General features: G+C 36.2%; 3 protein-coding genes across 3 annotated transcripts in view; 2 read left to right on the forward strand and 1 right to left on the reverse strand.

Moving 5' to 3' along the window:
• The window catches only part of LOC134742859 (ionotropic receptor 40a), a 46,758-nt gene extending 43,074 nt beyond the window's left edge, over window positions 1-3,684 (forward strand). Inside the window, exons 14-15 of the mRNA XM_063676045.1 lie at window positions 2,657-2,753; window positions 3,491-3,684. Coding sequence (XP_063532115.1) covers window positions 2,657-2,753; window positions 3,491-3,684 — 291 coding nt within the window. The remainder of the gene's footprint in view (window positions 1-2,656; window positions 2,754-3,490) is intronic.
• Window positions 3,685-6,259: 2,575 nt separating this feature from the next.
• Window positions 6,260-7,199, forward strand: LOC134742818 (uncharacterized). Its single transcript, XM_063676005.1, has one exon. It carries the CDS (start codon window positions 6,270-6,272, stop codon window positions 7,197-7,199), a length of 930 nt encoding a protein of 309 aa, XP_063532075.1. The 5' UTR covers window positions 6,260-6,269.
• Window positions 7,200-10,814: 3,615 nt separating this feature from the next.
• On the reverse strand, window positions 10,815-14,964 carry LOC134742861 (uncharacterized). The gene is made up of 4 exons (XM_063676046.1): window positions 14,944-14,964; window positions 14,339-14,362; window positions 12,868-12,881; window positions 10,815-11,457 (listed from the first exon to the last, which is right to left on the reverse strand). Exons 1-4 carry the CDS (start codon window positions 14,962-14,964, stop codon window positions 10,815-10,817), a joined length of 702 nt encoding a protein of 233 aa, XP_063532116.1.
• Between the last annotated feature and the right edge of the window lie 970 nt (window positions 14,965-15,934).

Raw genomic sequence — 15,934 nt, forward strand, 5'->3', positions numbered from 1 at the left:
CACATAATCTCTCGGGAAGCCCATAAGATGGTAGCTTCGAAAGAAGTGCTTTGTGCCAGACGCGATCGAAGGCCTTCGCTATATCCAAACTAACAGCCAATGCTTCACCCTTTGTCTCGATCGCCTGTGCCCAACGATGTGTCAGGTAGACTAGAAGATCACCAGCCGAGCGGCCTCTACGGAAACCGTATTGTCGGTCACTAAGCAACTGGTGGTCCTCTAGGTACCGAAGGAGCTGGCAGTTGATAATGGACTCCATTATCTTCGAGAAAAGGGAGGTTATAGCTATTGGCCTGTAGTTGGATGGATTTGAGCGGTCGCCTTTTTTAGGGATCGGGTGCACCAAAGCTGACTTCCACGAGGTCGGGACTACGCCGGAAGAGTAAGAGAGCCGAAAAAGACGCGTTAAGACCGGTGCCAACTCGGGAGCACACATCTTCAGCACAACCGCAGGGATTCCATCGGTCCCACTCGACTTATGAGTGTCGAGGGAAAGAAGTGCTTTGCGCACCGAGCTCTGTTTGAACCGGACATCCGGCATATAGCTCTCGCACAATTATATTGCTATTCCGCTCGCATTGCTTAATAATAACATCGAATTCAAATTTTATAGTTGCATTCAAATTTGGAACATCTCTGAAAACAAGGAAATTGATAATATTGTCTTCGGTTACCGCGATAGTTACTCATGAAATAAAATCATCAATTTTTATCGCGTATATATATATATCTTTACTTGAAAAATAATTATAGTGTATAACTAGCCTTATGAACCGATTTTGCATGTAAAACCAGCCTTAAAGTTTGTAGTCTATGATTGTTCATTATTTTAGTATGTGGGTATTTTTGCACTTTGTAATTTTTCCTCAGTCACCCGTTGACCACGAACGCTGTAAAGAGTTCGAAACGTCGGGATGTATTATAAATTCAATATACGCGATGTAATCCGTTTTCATAGTTTTATTTCATAAGGAAATTGATCTCAATTCTAATATCAGTCGATATGACCTTATGTTCGAAACGAAATATCAATTGCAAACAGTGTGATCAATGCCGCAATGCCGGTCGTAACATACCGTTTTTAGAACACATCATAGAAACCTTATAATCTATGTGTAGATGAAGCAGTGTATGTAACTTTAAGTACCTAATAAAACCTTAAAACACTCGTGTGACCGTATTATGAAACTCGCTTTGCTCGTTTCATAAACCTACGCATGCACTTTAATTCATTTCTTTATGTAGCAGTGACATAAACTACTAACATTATTATTATTTTTTATACTACTTGGGTGGCAAACAAGCATACGGCCCGCCTGATGTTAAGCAGTCTCCGTAGCCTATGTACGCATGCGCGTTTCCGACCCTAACACTCCTCTCCCTAAATGTTAATATATTTTTCCTTTTTTATTGTGGGACGTACCACATTATTACAATCTATAAATTGTATATACACCGCGCCGGCTTAATACAACCATGTTGTGTAGTCGGGAGGTAAGTCATGCGCTAACGCATGTCCTCAGAGGTGGTCAAGGTTGTGAACCTTAATATGCAGATGTCGCTAGTGACGTCGTCACAGTTGCAATGATTAAATTCGCGTTGATTGACGGATGGTCAGCTGGCGCAATTGGTAACGCATTGGACCGGCAATCCAAGGATGTGGGTTCGAGTCCCACGTTGACCAGAGTTGATCATCGTTGATTTTTTTTTTCATTGTGATTGACATCTGTATATACAATTTATAGACTCCTCTCCCTCGTTGAGCTCTGGCAACTTTACTCACCGGCAAGAACACAACACTATGAGTAGGGTCTAGTGTTATTTGGCTGCGGTTTTCTGTAAGGTGGAGGTACTTCCCCAGTTCTGTTGGGCTCTGCTCTAGATCTGGAATGACATCCGCTGTGCTGTGCCCTACCACACAAAGCGAGATGTCATGCCCATACCTCTCATTTGGACGTAGTTTAAGGACATACCCGGATCCGGGTCAATTATTTATTTATTTTAAACTTTATTGCACATAAAAAATAGTACAACAGGCGGACTTAATGCCACTATAGGCATTCTCTACCAGTCAACCATAGGTCAAAACAGAAAAGCGTCAAGGTGGGTGCAGTGAGAAATAAACAAAAAAACGTAACTTATGACCAAAGGAAAATTTCTATATAAACACCATAGTAAAGTTTAATTATTATTATAACTGTCTCTGGATGTATTTTATTTAATGCAAGCTGGCAACCTGACCACATGGTTCTCATTATCCAATAAAACCACTCGCAAGCTGTGCTCAAACAACCTTAGCTACACCAATTATTCCTGACACGAACCAGACGTGTTAAGTAAAAGGTATAAATAAAATACGCCTTTTTTTTTATTAAGCAGATACAAGCAAGCGCAGAGCAAGCGATACATTCCGAATAAGTCCGGAAGCGATGAATTTTTCAATTTTTCCTTTAATATAAAATTTGTAGTAGAGCCATATACATAAGCTCGTAGACGCATCTGCTTGATAAAAAATTGGTTAAATAAAGAGAGCCTTTACGAGCTGGTATGGTGTTTTTTTTTTCAAACTTGCTCGAAGTTTACCCTTAATTCTGGATACGCCCTTTATACATTTTGAGAAAGAGGGGCGGCGCAGTAAGGGTAATTTTGGTTGTAGGCGCAACAGGTCGAGTCGACAAAGGGCCTCACCCCCTTGTCGTTGAGCATGCTCCGGGGTGCGTTCTGCTTGCTGGGGATTGGCCATTTACTGGCAGGTAATACTTTTGTTCCATTTATATTACTTGTTTAACACTCCTCTACAACATTACTGTTTACACAATCGTGATAAGACTAAATGTAGCAAAATAAAAATAAAAAATATGTTGCAACTTAAGCTCGTAACTCATAATGTAAACCTAGTATGCCCAAATAGCTTTATTTGGAGATACTGTTTATAAATTTACAAGGGCATAAGAATCAGACTATGCTTAGATGTGATATTTGTTAATTAGGATCACCAACAGAAGATACAATTTACATACTAGTATTAACTTACAAAAAGGGCACATTTTTTATTGATAATATAATATATCTATAATATAAGTAAAGAAGCTTTCACATATAAAAATACGGTTGATGGTTGCAAATCAATATTACCGCATATGAGTATGTACAGTCAAGTGCGAAAATATGGGTGCATACAACTTACTCAAAAATATGTCCCATAGTTCTTAATTCGCTGACATAAGAGCTATGGGACATATTTTTGAGTATGATGAGTGAATCCATATTTTTACACTTGACTGTACAACCAGTAAAACTATTAACTTCGCACCCTTGCATGCAAATATATATACAAGGGTACTAAGCTAACAGTTTTGCTGACTGTACCTATAACTTTTAAAGGGTTCTACGTAGTTTAGCTAAAGCAAAATTATTAAGCTAGTACAAATCATCTATCTACATAGACACTTGTTAAGCCAATTTTTTTTTGTGTCCTATCATTTTCCAGCTCTAGCCCTAGCAGTCGAGATCCAGCTCCACCGTCGTAACAAAAATAAGGGGACCATAGAACATTCAACAAGCAGAAGGGCGGACCGAGTGAGCGTTGTCAGTAAAACAGTCAATTCTCTGCGAAGTTTGTTCAGGCGGCTGGCTGCAGCTGCCCACCGGCAGCTCGACAGAGCCTTGGGACCTGCAGTTTAATAGTCAAGTGTCTGAAACCATATGGCCTTGCGACCTACAGTTAAGTTAAGTCAAGTGTCTGAATATTTCGAGGGGCCGATCAGCATCGTGAACAGGGTCACGGGACCTACAATTAAAATCAAGTCAAGTGTCTGAAAACATATTATGAGGGGCAGATCACATTAGCTCAAAAGGGCCTTTTATTATATTAGTACACCAGTACCGACAGCTGAGACTAGATTATTGTATCAAAAAAGTTAGTCCCGTGTCAACAGAAACAAGATAAGAAAGTTAGAAACTCGACGCTTGGTTTATAATACATCTAAAAGTGATCAGAACTTGACGTCATGAAAAAAGTTGTGTTCGTGCTGGTAGAGTCTGTGCGGCAAGAGAAGAGTCAGGGAATGTCCATGCCCAATACATTCCCTGACTCTTCTCTTTCCGCACAGACTATTCAATATTTTTATGACACTGCCTTTAATAATTTTATATTTTATCAATTAAGACTCACTATGTTCAAATTATTTGATGGTAATACTTAGTGCAATATTAATTATTATATAAAGATAATGTTATTTAGTAAATCGAATTTTAACTTTTAAAATGTTGGCATCGAATTATTGCCACGAAGTTTTGCGCCTAAGTTAGTACAGTAAATTAAAATACGTTTCAGGATTTGGATAGTCTGTCCTTGCAAATATGCGGGCCAATTCTAGTTTTAGTTATTAGATCTCATTCCAATATGATACTGACATGATAATTTATTATTTCTTCAACCAAAACCGTCACTTGGAAACTGGCAGATCAGTATTATATCAGTATGGAATGCGCTCCCGCCATCTGTATTCCCTGATCAATATGACCTCGGTCTCTTTAAAACAAGAGTGAATAGGCTGTTACTGAACCGGTGAGCTCCATCTTAGGCCCTGTCTTCACTTTCCATCAGGTGTGACTAGGGCCAATCGCCGATCAGTTTATAATAAAATAAAATAAAGTATCATATTGGAATGAGATCTAATAACTACAACTAGAATTGGCCTGATAATCTTATTTCCGTGTGATGTTTTAAGGCATTTGCATGTAAAATTCAATATAAAAACTTTAATTTTGCATTAGCCCCCCTCGTAAAGAATGGCTTTAGACACAGTCCGTATGTTTTACTTTCTATTCTACTATCGCTGACTGTACTTGTCTTTCCACAGGCAACTAATACTCATCGAGACAATTCTAAAGACTCCACACAATTAGGTTTCGTTATTTTATCACAGAGTTCCTATGACCTCCTGTTTCAGTTCAGCTCAAAGGTACTATAATATTGCATTGTCACCCGACTTACATGTGCATGCAAATTTTCAGCTTTAATGGAAGTCGGGAAGAGGGTCAAATTTAACTTGCAAGATTCGACCCGTACAAACATAGTTACATAAGTACATACATATAGGTACATTGCAAGTTAATAAAATGCTTCTAATGTAATTACATTAATCGATGCTTCAATTGCTTAATGCTTAATACATTAAAACGTATGAAGAAGTGAGACTATTTTATTAATGATGTATTCCAAATGTTATTGAAGTTCATTAGTTAAGTAATTGGGCGCCATTCATTTATTACGTAAGAAGATTTTTGCTAGGTTTTGACCCCCCTATGTAAGAAAAAATAAGAATAGGCCCGTAGGCCGACCCCCTCCCATTGTATTACGTAAATATGTAAAGGATATAAAAAATTAATACACGTTCGGTTTGTTTTAATCTTTACTCTTCAAAAAACGATTTTTGGAGCGTCTATTTGTACGTACAGAGGTACTGGAGTTCGTCTAAGCTAACTCTCCACCGAGTTTGATAACATAGTGTGGAAGTATTATTTTACTGTATGAGCATAGCCTCCGCGGCAAATATTTAATTAGTGTTAGATTAGGTCATAATTAGTTTAGTTTAGAATAGTAAAATTTAATATATATTAGAATGTATAAATGTAATGGGTTGATACCTAAATAAATAACATTTTTATTTTTATTTATTTATTTTATTATTTATTTAAACGTCATAATTAATGATAGTTTTCGCATCTTTTTGATCTTACGTAAAACTATCAAGCCCCCCCACCACCCCCTTTTAAGAAATACTAAGATATTTTCGACCCCCCTCCCCCTAAATCGTCTTACATAATAAATGAATGGGGCTAATGATTTTTATATAACAACACTTTTGTCCATTAAATATTATTGTATTCTAAGTCTAATATATTACTACAGACTTTGGAATATTTTGATACCGTTACACGGGCTTCTTAGTAAAAAAATTCAGGAATCGAAACGAAAGCTTAATATGAGTACTAATATCACTGTGAATACAAAAGGCCGGATAAATAATATAAGAAAAGATGATAATGGAATATATAAAGTGATTTATTCTCTAAGACCACTGTTTATCTTCGAACATATTTTTGGAGTGTTTAGATTTCGGATCAATAATAACGATTTGATCGCTACTGACTGGAAAATTAAAGGAATTGGATTATTTGTGGCGACGATTATTACTGCCATTTGTGGATCATTTCTTCTCAGCTGGAAGCCTATAACAGAAGTTAGAACAATACCTTCATTAATGGGAATTTTAGCATATTCTAGTTCGGTCGTATGTTTCATATTGTATATTGCAGTTGTAGTAATACATTTGTTATTGAGAAACGCTGCCAACGTTCGTATTATCTCAAATTTTGCAGAAATGGACTCAAGATTAAACCTCACTGTGATGGAAAACTTTTACAGAACGGCAAGGAACTATAATTACGCCATTATTTTTGCAATACTCGCCATAAATTTGGTATACATCGTGGTGTACTCCTCCAGAACAAATAACACAAATTCTATTTATTTAGTTACGGTCGGCAGTATATACACGTTGCATGACGTTGAAATATTGTTCGTTTGTGTCTTGGTTCACATGCTTAAAGTCCGACTGGTTATACTGAATAACAGTGTCGATAGACTTGTCAGAGAAAATGAAAAAAAGGATAGAGTATTCGCTACGACAATTCGCCAGGATAAAATGGATATAAAACTGCATGAACTTTCGCAGGTGTACGACGTTATCGGAGAGACGAGCCGCTTGATAAACAACCTCTACAACTTTCAAATCTTCATAGCGTTAATATGTACGTTCATTTACGTACTGAATTCTATATGGGAACTCTTGTATTCTTTTAAAAGAGAGATGATTATTGTCGACTTGATATTGTCCATTGGTTGGAGTGGTATCAAGTTGTTTTACTTGCTGGCATTGTCGCTTGTTTGCGACGGCTTGTTGGCGGTGCGGGACGACACGAAGGTGCTGGTGAATGAGCTGGTGATGGACTACGACCTGCCGCCGAAAGCGCGCGCGCAGGCCAAGTCGTTCACTCAGCTGATCGACGCGCGCCCGCTGACCTTTCACGTTTACGACGTGTTCACTGTCGATATCACTTTGATGCTGAAGTTCATAAGCGTTTCCACTACGTACTTAATTATCATTATACAAATTTCAAATTTTGTTTGAATGATAGGATAGTCAAATAATGATTGAGTATTTGCACAAATTCGATATAATGCACCGTGACTGAAACTTTGCAGGTTTTTTGAATAAAGTTTAATAAAGGGTTTCTTCTAGTTTTATTTGTTCCTTTGATCAAAGCTACAGAAAATTTAATTAACCCCTTGTTTATAAACTTTTTGTTGTTTGTAAACTTTTTTAAAGTTAAGTAATTTGTCAATCGTGTAGTTTTTGTCTGTATTATTTATATAATATATTTAGTGATATATTATGTTTCTTGAATAAGTATTTTCACCACACCAGCTAATAAAGCCTCTCTTGATTGTTCGAAAACTGATAAGAAAGTTGCATTTTATTAATATGTGAGGCAAAGTAATCGAATGCAAATTTTGCGTTGTTTTCTTATGTTTGGCGGTAGAATTGACTTATAAATGATGATTTTGAATGATAAATATTTGCTTTGGGAAATATTTAATAACATTTATTGTGAATCGATTTGCTTTGATTTTGTTTGATATTTTACAGTTATTATTTTCCTTGTGTTGGTGTGGTGAAAATTTTTGTGTTTAACTCGGTGGCAAGTTTTGTTTAACCCTCGTGGCTTAAAACCCTCGCAACGCTAAAGATTCCATTTTTGGAATCTTTCGCTTGCTCGGGTGTCAATATTAGCAGGAGAGGTTAAAGAACAACTTTGTCCCATTGTGAAACAAAAAACTATTAATTCAATTGGTCAAAAATAGTTCTCTTCCAAAGTCCACTTAATTCAATTAAATTCAATATTTTTATTTCGAATAAACAAATCCATATTATTGGTAGTACAAGGCACAGCAAAACTTGTAAATCTATGAAATAAAACTATGAAAACGGATTATATCGCGTATATTGAATTTATAATACATCCCGACGTTTCGAACTCTTTACAGCGTTCGTGGTCAACGGGTGACCACGAACGCTGTAAAGAGTTCGAAACGTCGGGATGTATTATAAATTCAATATACGCGATATAATCCGTTTTCATAGTTTTATTTCATGAGTAACTATCGCGGTAACCGAAGACAATATTTGTAAATCTATGTTAGTGATAAAAATAAAATAAAAACAAACAAAACAAATACATAAGCTACTTAATTTAAAAGCGGCGTGGTGCGGCTTGCGGCGGTGCGTGCAGCTGCACCCAGCGCGCGCACAAAGGCGAGTCCCAGCACTCCCAGCGCTGCGCCAGCACGTTTAGAATACTGTTTGGGCTGTGGCGAAGACGGTTGATTAATGACGCACACCGTTTTCTAAATATTGCGTCGAAACATCTTTTAAACCACTAACATTTATTGAGCTATATCTATTGTTTACCATGATTAATAAAAGGTACAAAAATTTACCACAATTATGAATAAGGAGTGAAAATTCCCGATAATAAACAAAAAACCCGGCCAAGTGCGAGTCGGACTCGCGCTCCAAGGGTTCCGTACATGACATAATTTGAACAATGTATTTTTTATGTGGAACGTGAGTGAAATGTCTTTAAAAAACTCGTAGGGGCCGGATCAAAAACTAAGTAATTAAATCCAACTCACGCTTGACTGCACATTTCTAATAGGTTTTCCTGTAATCTATAGATAAAGATCTATTTTGTGTATTTTTTACAAAATTTTAGACCCAGTAGTTTCGGAGATAAAGGGGGAATGGTAATTTTTTGCCTATTTTCTTGAATAACTTCTAAACGGTTTATCATAAAATTATAAAAAATATATATTTGAGATTCTCACAATGATCTTTTTCATTTGATATGTCACACGATATAGTTTGAAAACTTTATTTTTTAATTTTCTCATTTACCCCCCAAAAGTGGCCCCCGTGTTTAAAATTCATTTGTTTACGTTACATGTCCGTCTTTGGGTCACAAACTTGCATATGTATATCAAATTTCAACTTAATATAGGTCCAGTAGTTTCGGAGAAAATAGGCTGTGACAGACGGACAGACAGACAGACAGACGCACGAGTGATCCTATAAGGGTTCCGTTTTTTTCCTTTTGAGGTACGGAACCCTAAAAAAGCTTGAAACCCCCAAAATTTCTATGCATTTGATATTTTGAGACCTCCATCTACACTAGCGGCCCTAGCGGTTAAATTAACGCGGTAGCGCTCATTGCGGTAAATAACCTACACAATACCCATCACAATGGCAACGACGAGTGACAATAAAAAAAAAAGGCCAAGTGCGAATCGGACTCGCGCACGAAAGGTTCCGCGCCATTACGCAAACAACGGCAAAGAAATCGCGTATGTGTTATGGGAGCCCCACTTAAATATTTATTTTATTCTGTTTATAGTATTTGCTCTTATAGCGGCAACAGAAGTACATCGTCTGTGAAAATTTCAACTGTCTAGCTACCGTAAAACGGGGTGAATAGACACGATTTTTATCTTCTAGCTCGATTTTCAGAAGGAATTCAAGTATCATAATTAATAAAGTTAACTTTTTTGTATGAGTCTTAGCTGGTTCTTCAATTTTGCATACGTATTTTTAAATTAAACCGGTTTATTTTAGAGAAAATCAAGAAAATCTACCCGTTTTCGTCATATCCGTAAAACGGGGTCAATAGATACGTCATATGTGGTGATTAGAAAAAACAGTCAGGGCTGTCACTAACTTCAAATAGGTTTAAATGTAAGCTAAGTTGATTTTTTTACATAAAATTCTCATACGTATTATGAGTACTATGTCATAGTTTAATTATGTTTGATTAATAAAAAAAGTGATTTGGCAGTTTATTGTTTTTCTTTTATCCTTATATAAACCTATTTGAAGTTAGTGACAGCCCTGACTGTTTTTCCTAATCACCCCATATGACGTATCTATCGACCCCGTTTTACTGATATGACGAAATGGGGTAGTTTTTCTCGATTTTCTCTAAAATAAACGGGTTTAATTTAAAAATACGTATGCAAAATTGAAGAAACAACTAAGACTCATACAAAAAAGTTAACTTTGTTAATTATGATACTTGAATTCCTTCTGAAAATCGAGCTAGAAGTTCAAAATCGTGTCTATTCACCCCGTTTTACGGTATCACGGTTGATGAGAGACAGACAGACAGATGGACAGTAGAGTTTTAGTAATAGGGTCCCGTTTTTACCCTTTGGATACGGAACCCTAAAAACAAGAAATATACTCCAAGAAAGGTAACAATTTTAGGTCGGTTACTCCATAATAATACTTATGTCTGCGATCTTATTGCCTTAATTGTATATAAAATGTAACAAAAGATTGTACACTCTATGCGGAAAGAGAAATCGTGGAATGTATGGGACCGTGGACTATATATGAAAAATTAAGACTTAATAAAAGGTTATAAAGCGGGTTATAAATTATAGCTAATTAATTTTCATATTCTTGTGAAGGGGTTAATTTAATTACCTGTAGCTTTGATCAAATGAACAAACAAAACTATCAGAAACGCTTTATTAAACTTTATTCATAGTACCTACATAACTAAAACTGCAAAGTTTCAATAAGTCGCAGTGCACTATATCGAATTTGTGCAAATATTCAATCATCATTCAACTCTGTGTTTTTCGTGTTGTTATTTTTTATGTACAATAAAGTATATACATACATCATTCAAACAAAATTTGAAATTTGTATAATGATAATTAGGTATGTAGTGGAAACGCTTATGAACTTCAGCATCAATGTGATATCTACAGTGAACACATCGTAAACGTGAAAGGTCAGCGGGCGCGCGTCGATCAGCTGAGTGAACGACTTGGCCTGCGCGCGCGCTTTTGGCGGCAGGTCGTAGTCCATCACCAGCTCATTCACCAGCACCTTCGTGTCGTCCCGCACCGCCAACAAGCCGTCGCAAACAAGCGACAATGCCAGCAAGTAAAACAACTTGATACCACTCCAACCAATGGACAATATCAAGTCGACAATAATCATCTCTTTTTTAAAAGAATACAAGAGCTCCCATATGGAACTCAGTACGTAAATGAACGTACATATTAACGCTATGAAGATTTGAAAGTTGTAAAGGTTGTTTATCAAGCGGCTCGTCTCTCCGATAACGTCGTACACCTGCGACAGTTCATGCAGTTTTGTCTCCATTTTATCCTGGCGAATTGTCGTAGCGAATACATTATGCTTTTTTTCATTCTCTCTAACAAGTCTTTCGAGACAGTTATTCAGTATAACCAGTCGGACTTTAAGCATGTGAACCAAGACACAAACAAACAATATTTCAACGTCATGCAACGTGTATATACTGCCGACCGTAAATAAATGAATAGAATTTGTGTTATTTTTACTCAAGGAGTAAACCACAAGGTATACCGAATTACTAGCGAGTGTTGCAAAAATAATGGTGTAATTATAGTTCCTTGCCGATCTGTAAAAGTTTTCCATCACAGTGAGGTTTAATCTTGAGTCCATTTCCGCAAAATTTGAGATAATACGAACGTTGGCAGTGTTTCTCAATAACAAATGAATTACTACAACTGCAATATACAATATGAAACATACGACCGTCGTAGCATATGTTAAAATCCCAATTAATGAAGGTATTGTTCTAACTTCTGTTTCAGGCTTCCAACTTAGAAGAAATGGTAAACAAATGCCACTAAAAATCGTCGCCAAAAATAATCCGAATCCCTTAATTCTCCAGTCAGTAGCGATCAAATCGTTATTATTGATCCGAAATCTAAACACTCCAAAAATATGTTCGAAGGTGAACAGTGGTCTTAGAGAATAAATCACTTTATGTATTCCATTATTATCTTTTCTTTTGTTATTTATCCGGCCTTTTGTATTCACAGTGATATTAGTACTCATATTAAGCTTTCGTTTCGATTCCTGATTTTTTTTACTAAGAAGCCCGTGTAACGGTCTCAAAATAATTTTGAAATGTGTAATATATTAGACTCAGAATCCAGTAATATTTAATAAACAAAAGTATTGTTGTATAGCAATCATTAGGCGCCATTCATTTATTACGTACGACGATTTGAGGGGAGGGGTCGAACATGACTTATTTTTTTTACAAGGGGTTGTGACGGTCTTCATAGTTCTTACGTAAGATCAAAAAGATGCGAAATCTTTCAAACTATGAAATTATGACGTATAAAATAATACTTCCACACTCTATGTTTTCAAACTCGGTGCAGTTATGTAGCTTAAACGGACTCCAGTACAAATGAACGTACCAAAAAAGTTGTTTTTTAGGGTTCCGTACCCAAAGGGTAAAAACGGGACCCTATTACTAAGACTCCGCTGTCCGTCTGTCCGTCTGTCACCAGGCTGTATCTCATGAACCGTGATAGCTAGACAGTTGAAATTTTCACAGATGATGTATTTCTGTTGCCGCTATAACAACAATTACTAAAAACAGAATAATATAAATATGGGGCTCCCATACAACAAACGTGATTTTTTTTACTGTATTTTTTTCGTAATGGTGCGGAACCCTTCGTGCGCAAGTCCGACTCGCACTTGGCCGGTTTTTTTTAAGAATAAAAACGAAAACAAACCGAACGTGTATTAATTTTTAATGTCCTTTAGATTCTTACGTAATACAGGGGGGAGGGGGTCGGCCTATTCTTATTTTTTCTTACATAGAGTTGGGAGGGGACACACTGGCAAAATCGTCTTACGTAATAAATGAATAGCGCCCAATTACTTAACTCGAATGAACTACAATAACATTTGGAAATCATTAATAAAAATGTTTCACTTCTTCATACGTTTTAATGTATTAAGCATTAAGCAACTTAAGCATCGATTAATAATGTAATTTTTTATTCTATTAGTATTAATAAAATTTATCGTAGCGTACAATATCATGTTGTACATGATTAAATTATTTAATTAAAAAAACGCAATAAAACTAATGAACCGATTTTGATAAAACATGTCTACCTCTAGAAAACCTGTTCCGTACAAGAGGGTTCCGTACAAACTTTCAATTATCTCATGTAACTGTAAACTCTAAAAAGACTTGACCAGTATGCTAAGCATATCTATGTACAGCGCCATCTATCGACAAATCGGCTAACTAATTTGCGCGACCGGTTGTATGTATGTTGGTTTTTCAGGGATAATTCTTTATCATGTGAACCGATTTCAACGATTTTTATTTTATTTAAAAAGGTGTTTTAATTCCTCATCTGCATTATCTGTGAAATAAAATCAGAAATACATCATCTGTGAAAATTTCAACTGTCTAGCTATCACGGTTCATGAGATACAGCCTGGTGACAGACAGACAGACGAGCAGACGGACAGACAGACAGACGGACAGTGGAGTCTTAGAAATAGGGCCCCGCTGTTAACCTTTGGGTACGGAAACCTAAAAAAAAGATCTCACTCAGATAAAAGTTATTGCGTATTCCTATCGCATATATTCTTTGAAATCGATTTATACTAAGTCACAAACTATTTAATCGTCTTTTAGTACGCCAGTACAGCTGAGACTAGATTATTGTATCAAAAAAGTTAGTCCCGTGTCAACAGAAACAAGATAAGAAAGTTAGAAACTCGACAACGCACAACAAAAATGATCAGATCTTCACGTCATGAAAAAAGTTGTGTACGTGCTGGTATTCAATATTTTTATGACACTGCCTTTAATAGTTTTATATGTTGTCAACTGAAACTTTCTATGTTCAAATTATTTGATGGTAAAACAGTTCAATATATTATTCAGTACGGCTACCATCAGTTCGACACTGACATAAATGTTAGCGTAAACGTAACTTACTTTCTATGCATCTCGCTCGTACTGACATATTAGTGCGAGCGAGATGTATAGAAAGTAAATTACGTAGACGTTAGAGTATATGTCAGTTTTGACACTGTCAGTGACTCATGGTACGGGTAAAGATAATGTTAGTAAGTCGAATTTTAACTTCAGATGTTGGCATCGAATTGTTGCCACGAAGTTTTGCGCCTATCAGTAAGTTACTTAAAATATGTTTCAGATTTTGGATAGTTAGTCTGTCCTTACAAATATACAGGCTGATTCTAGTTTTAGTTATTAGATCTCATTCTAATACGATACGATGATATGATAAGATAATTTATTATTTCTTCAACCTTGAAACTGGCAGATCAGTTCATATCAGTATCATATTGGAATGAGATCTAATAACTAAAACTAGAATTGGCCTGATAGTCTTATTTCCGTGTGATATTTTGTATATTTCAGTATAATAATAATAATATAGCCTCTTTATTCCTCAATGAACAAACATAATTCACAGTAGGTAGGTAAGTAGGTATCATTTCATAATTAAATTAGAATTTCATTTCATGCATTACGATATCTCATTTACATAGTAACATTCCAAATTTCCATTTCCATTTCATAGTTTAGTTTAATATTTTTTCATGATTTAGTACATTTTACACAGATAAATATATATAAATTAATGAATTGCACGTAATTTATTTAAATGTTTATTTAAGGACTTCTCTACGAGTAAAGGCCTCGTGGAGAGTTCCTTAAATAACCATTTAACAAAAATTCAGTATAAAAACTTTGATTTTGCTTTAGCCCCCTCGTAAAGAATGGTGTTAGACACAGTACGTATGTCTCAAGAAACGAAAGGAACTCATTGAATTAGATCGCCTACAAGATGCTGCTAATAAAGTTAATCTGGCTCGCTTCAACGTCTGTACTGTCCAACTGTCCCGCTGCTAACAATAATTCCTAGAATTAAGATAGAAACAAACATCGAAGTCTAATTTGAAATACTTTTAATAAACAGTCTTCCATTTTTAGGGTTCCGTACCAAAATGGTACAAAAAAGGAACCCTTATGGCGCGACTCTGTCCGTCTGTCTGTCTGTCACATTGCTAAATATCTCGAGAACTACTTAAGCTATCGATTTGTAATTTGGAATAGTCATGAAGAACTCTAACCCAAACATATTGAGTGTAATTTTTTTAAATAATTATGGAAAATGCCCAGTATAAAGAGGGGGCAAAATTTCAATGTCTAATAGTTGCTAGGTCGAGTGGGATACCGCACCGCTTGCCATCAGCAGGGTGTTCATCCTCACACCCTAGCACCTAAATCGTCGCGTACTGTGCCGTTTAAGAGGAATTTCCTCCCGTGGACGCTTCGGCTGTGGAATGAGCTCCCTGCCGAGGGGCTACAGGGTTCTTCAAAAAAGGAGTGTACAGGTTTTTAAAGGGTCGGCAACGCGCGTGTAATCTCTCTGGTGTTGCAGGCGTCCATAGGCTACGGTAACTTATACTTACTATCAAGCGGGCCATATGTTTGATTGCCACCGACGTGGTATTAAAAAAATAAAATAAAATAACAAACAAACTACTAAGCACAGATCAGTTCGGATTTCAGTCAGGTAAATCGACGTCTCTGGCTAGTTTTTCTAGTTAAATGTTACCGAGTGTCTTGATCGTAAAGAGCCTGTTATAGCATTGTTTTTAGATATGTCTAAAGCATTTGATTTTGTAAACCATGAAACGCTTCTCAATAAACTACGATTATGGCATTAGAGGGAAAGCCCGTGACTGGCTTACTAACCTAATTGATAGGAGCCAGTGTACAGTAGTTGTACCTATCTAAAGTAGTTAATGACGAAAAAGTCTGTGTCATGTCAGAATATAAACTTAATCGACGAGGAGTTTCTCCAGGAAGCTTTTTAGGACCATTATTGTATCTTTTATATTATTATATCAATGACATTCCCGATGTAACAACACACACTATATATTATTTG

This window comes from Cydia strobilella, chromosome 7, assembly GCF_947568885.1.
Source record: "Cydia strobilella chromosome 7, ilCydStro3.1, whole genome shotgun sequence".
In the NCBI taxonomy this organism is placed as follows: Eukaryota; Metazoa; Arthropoda; class Insecta; order Lepidoptera; family Tortricidae; genus Cydia; species Cydia strobilella.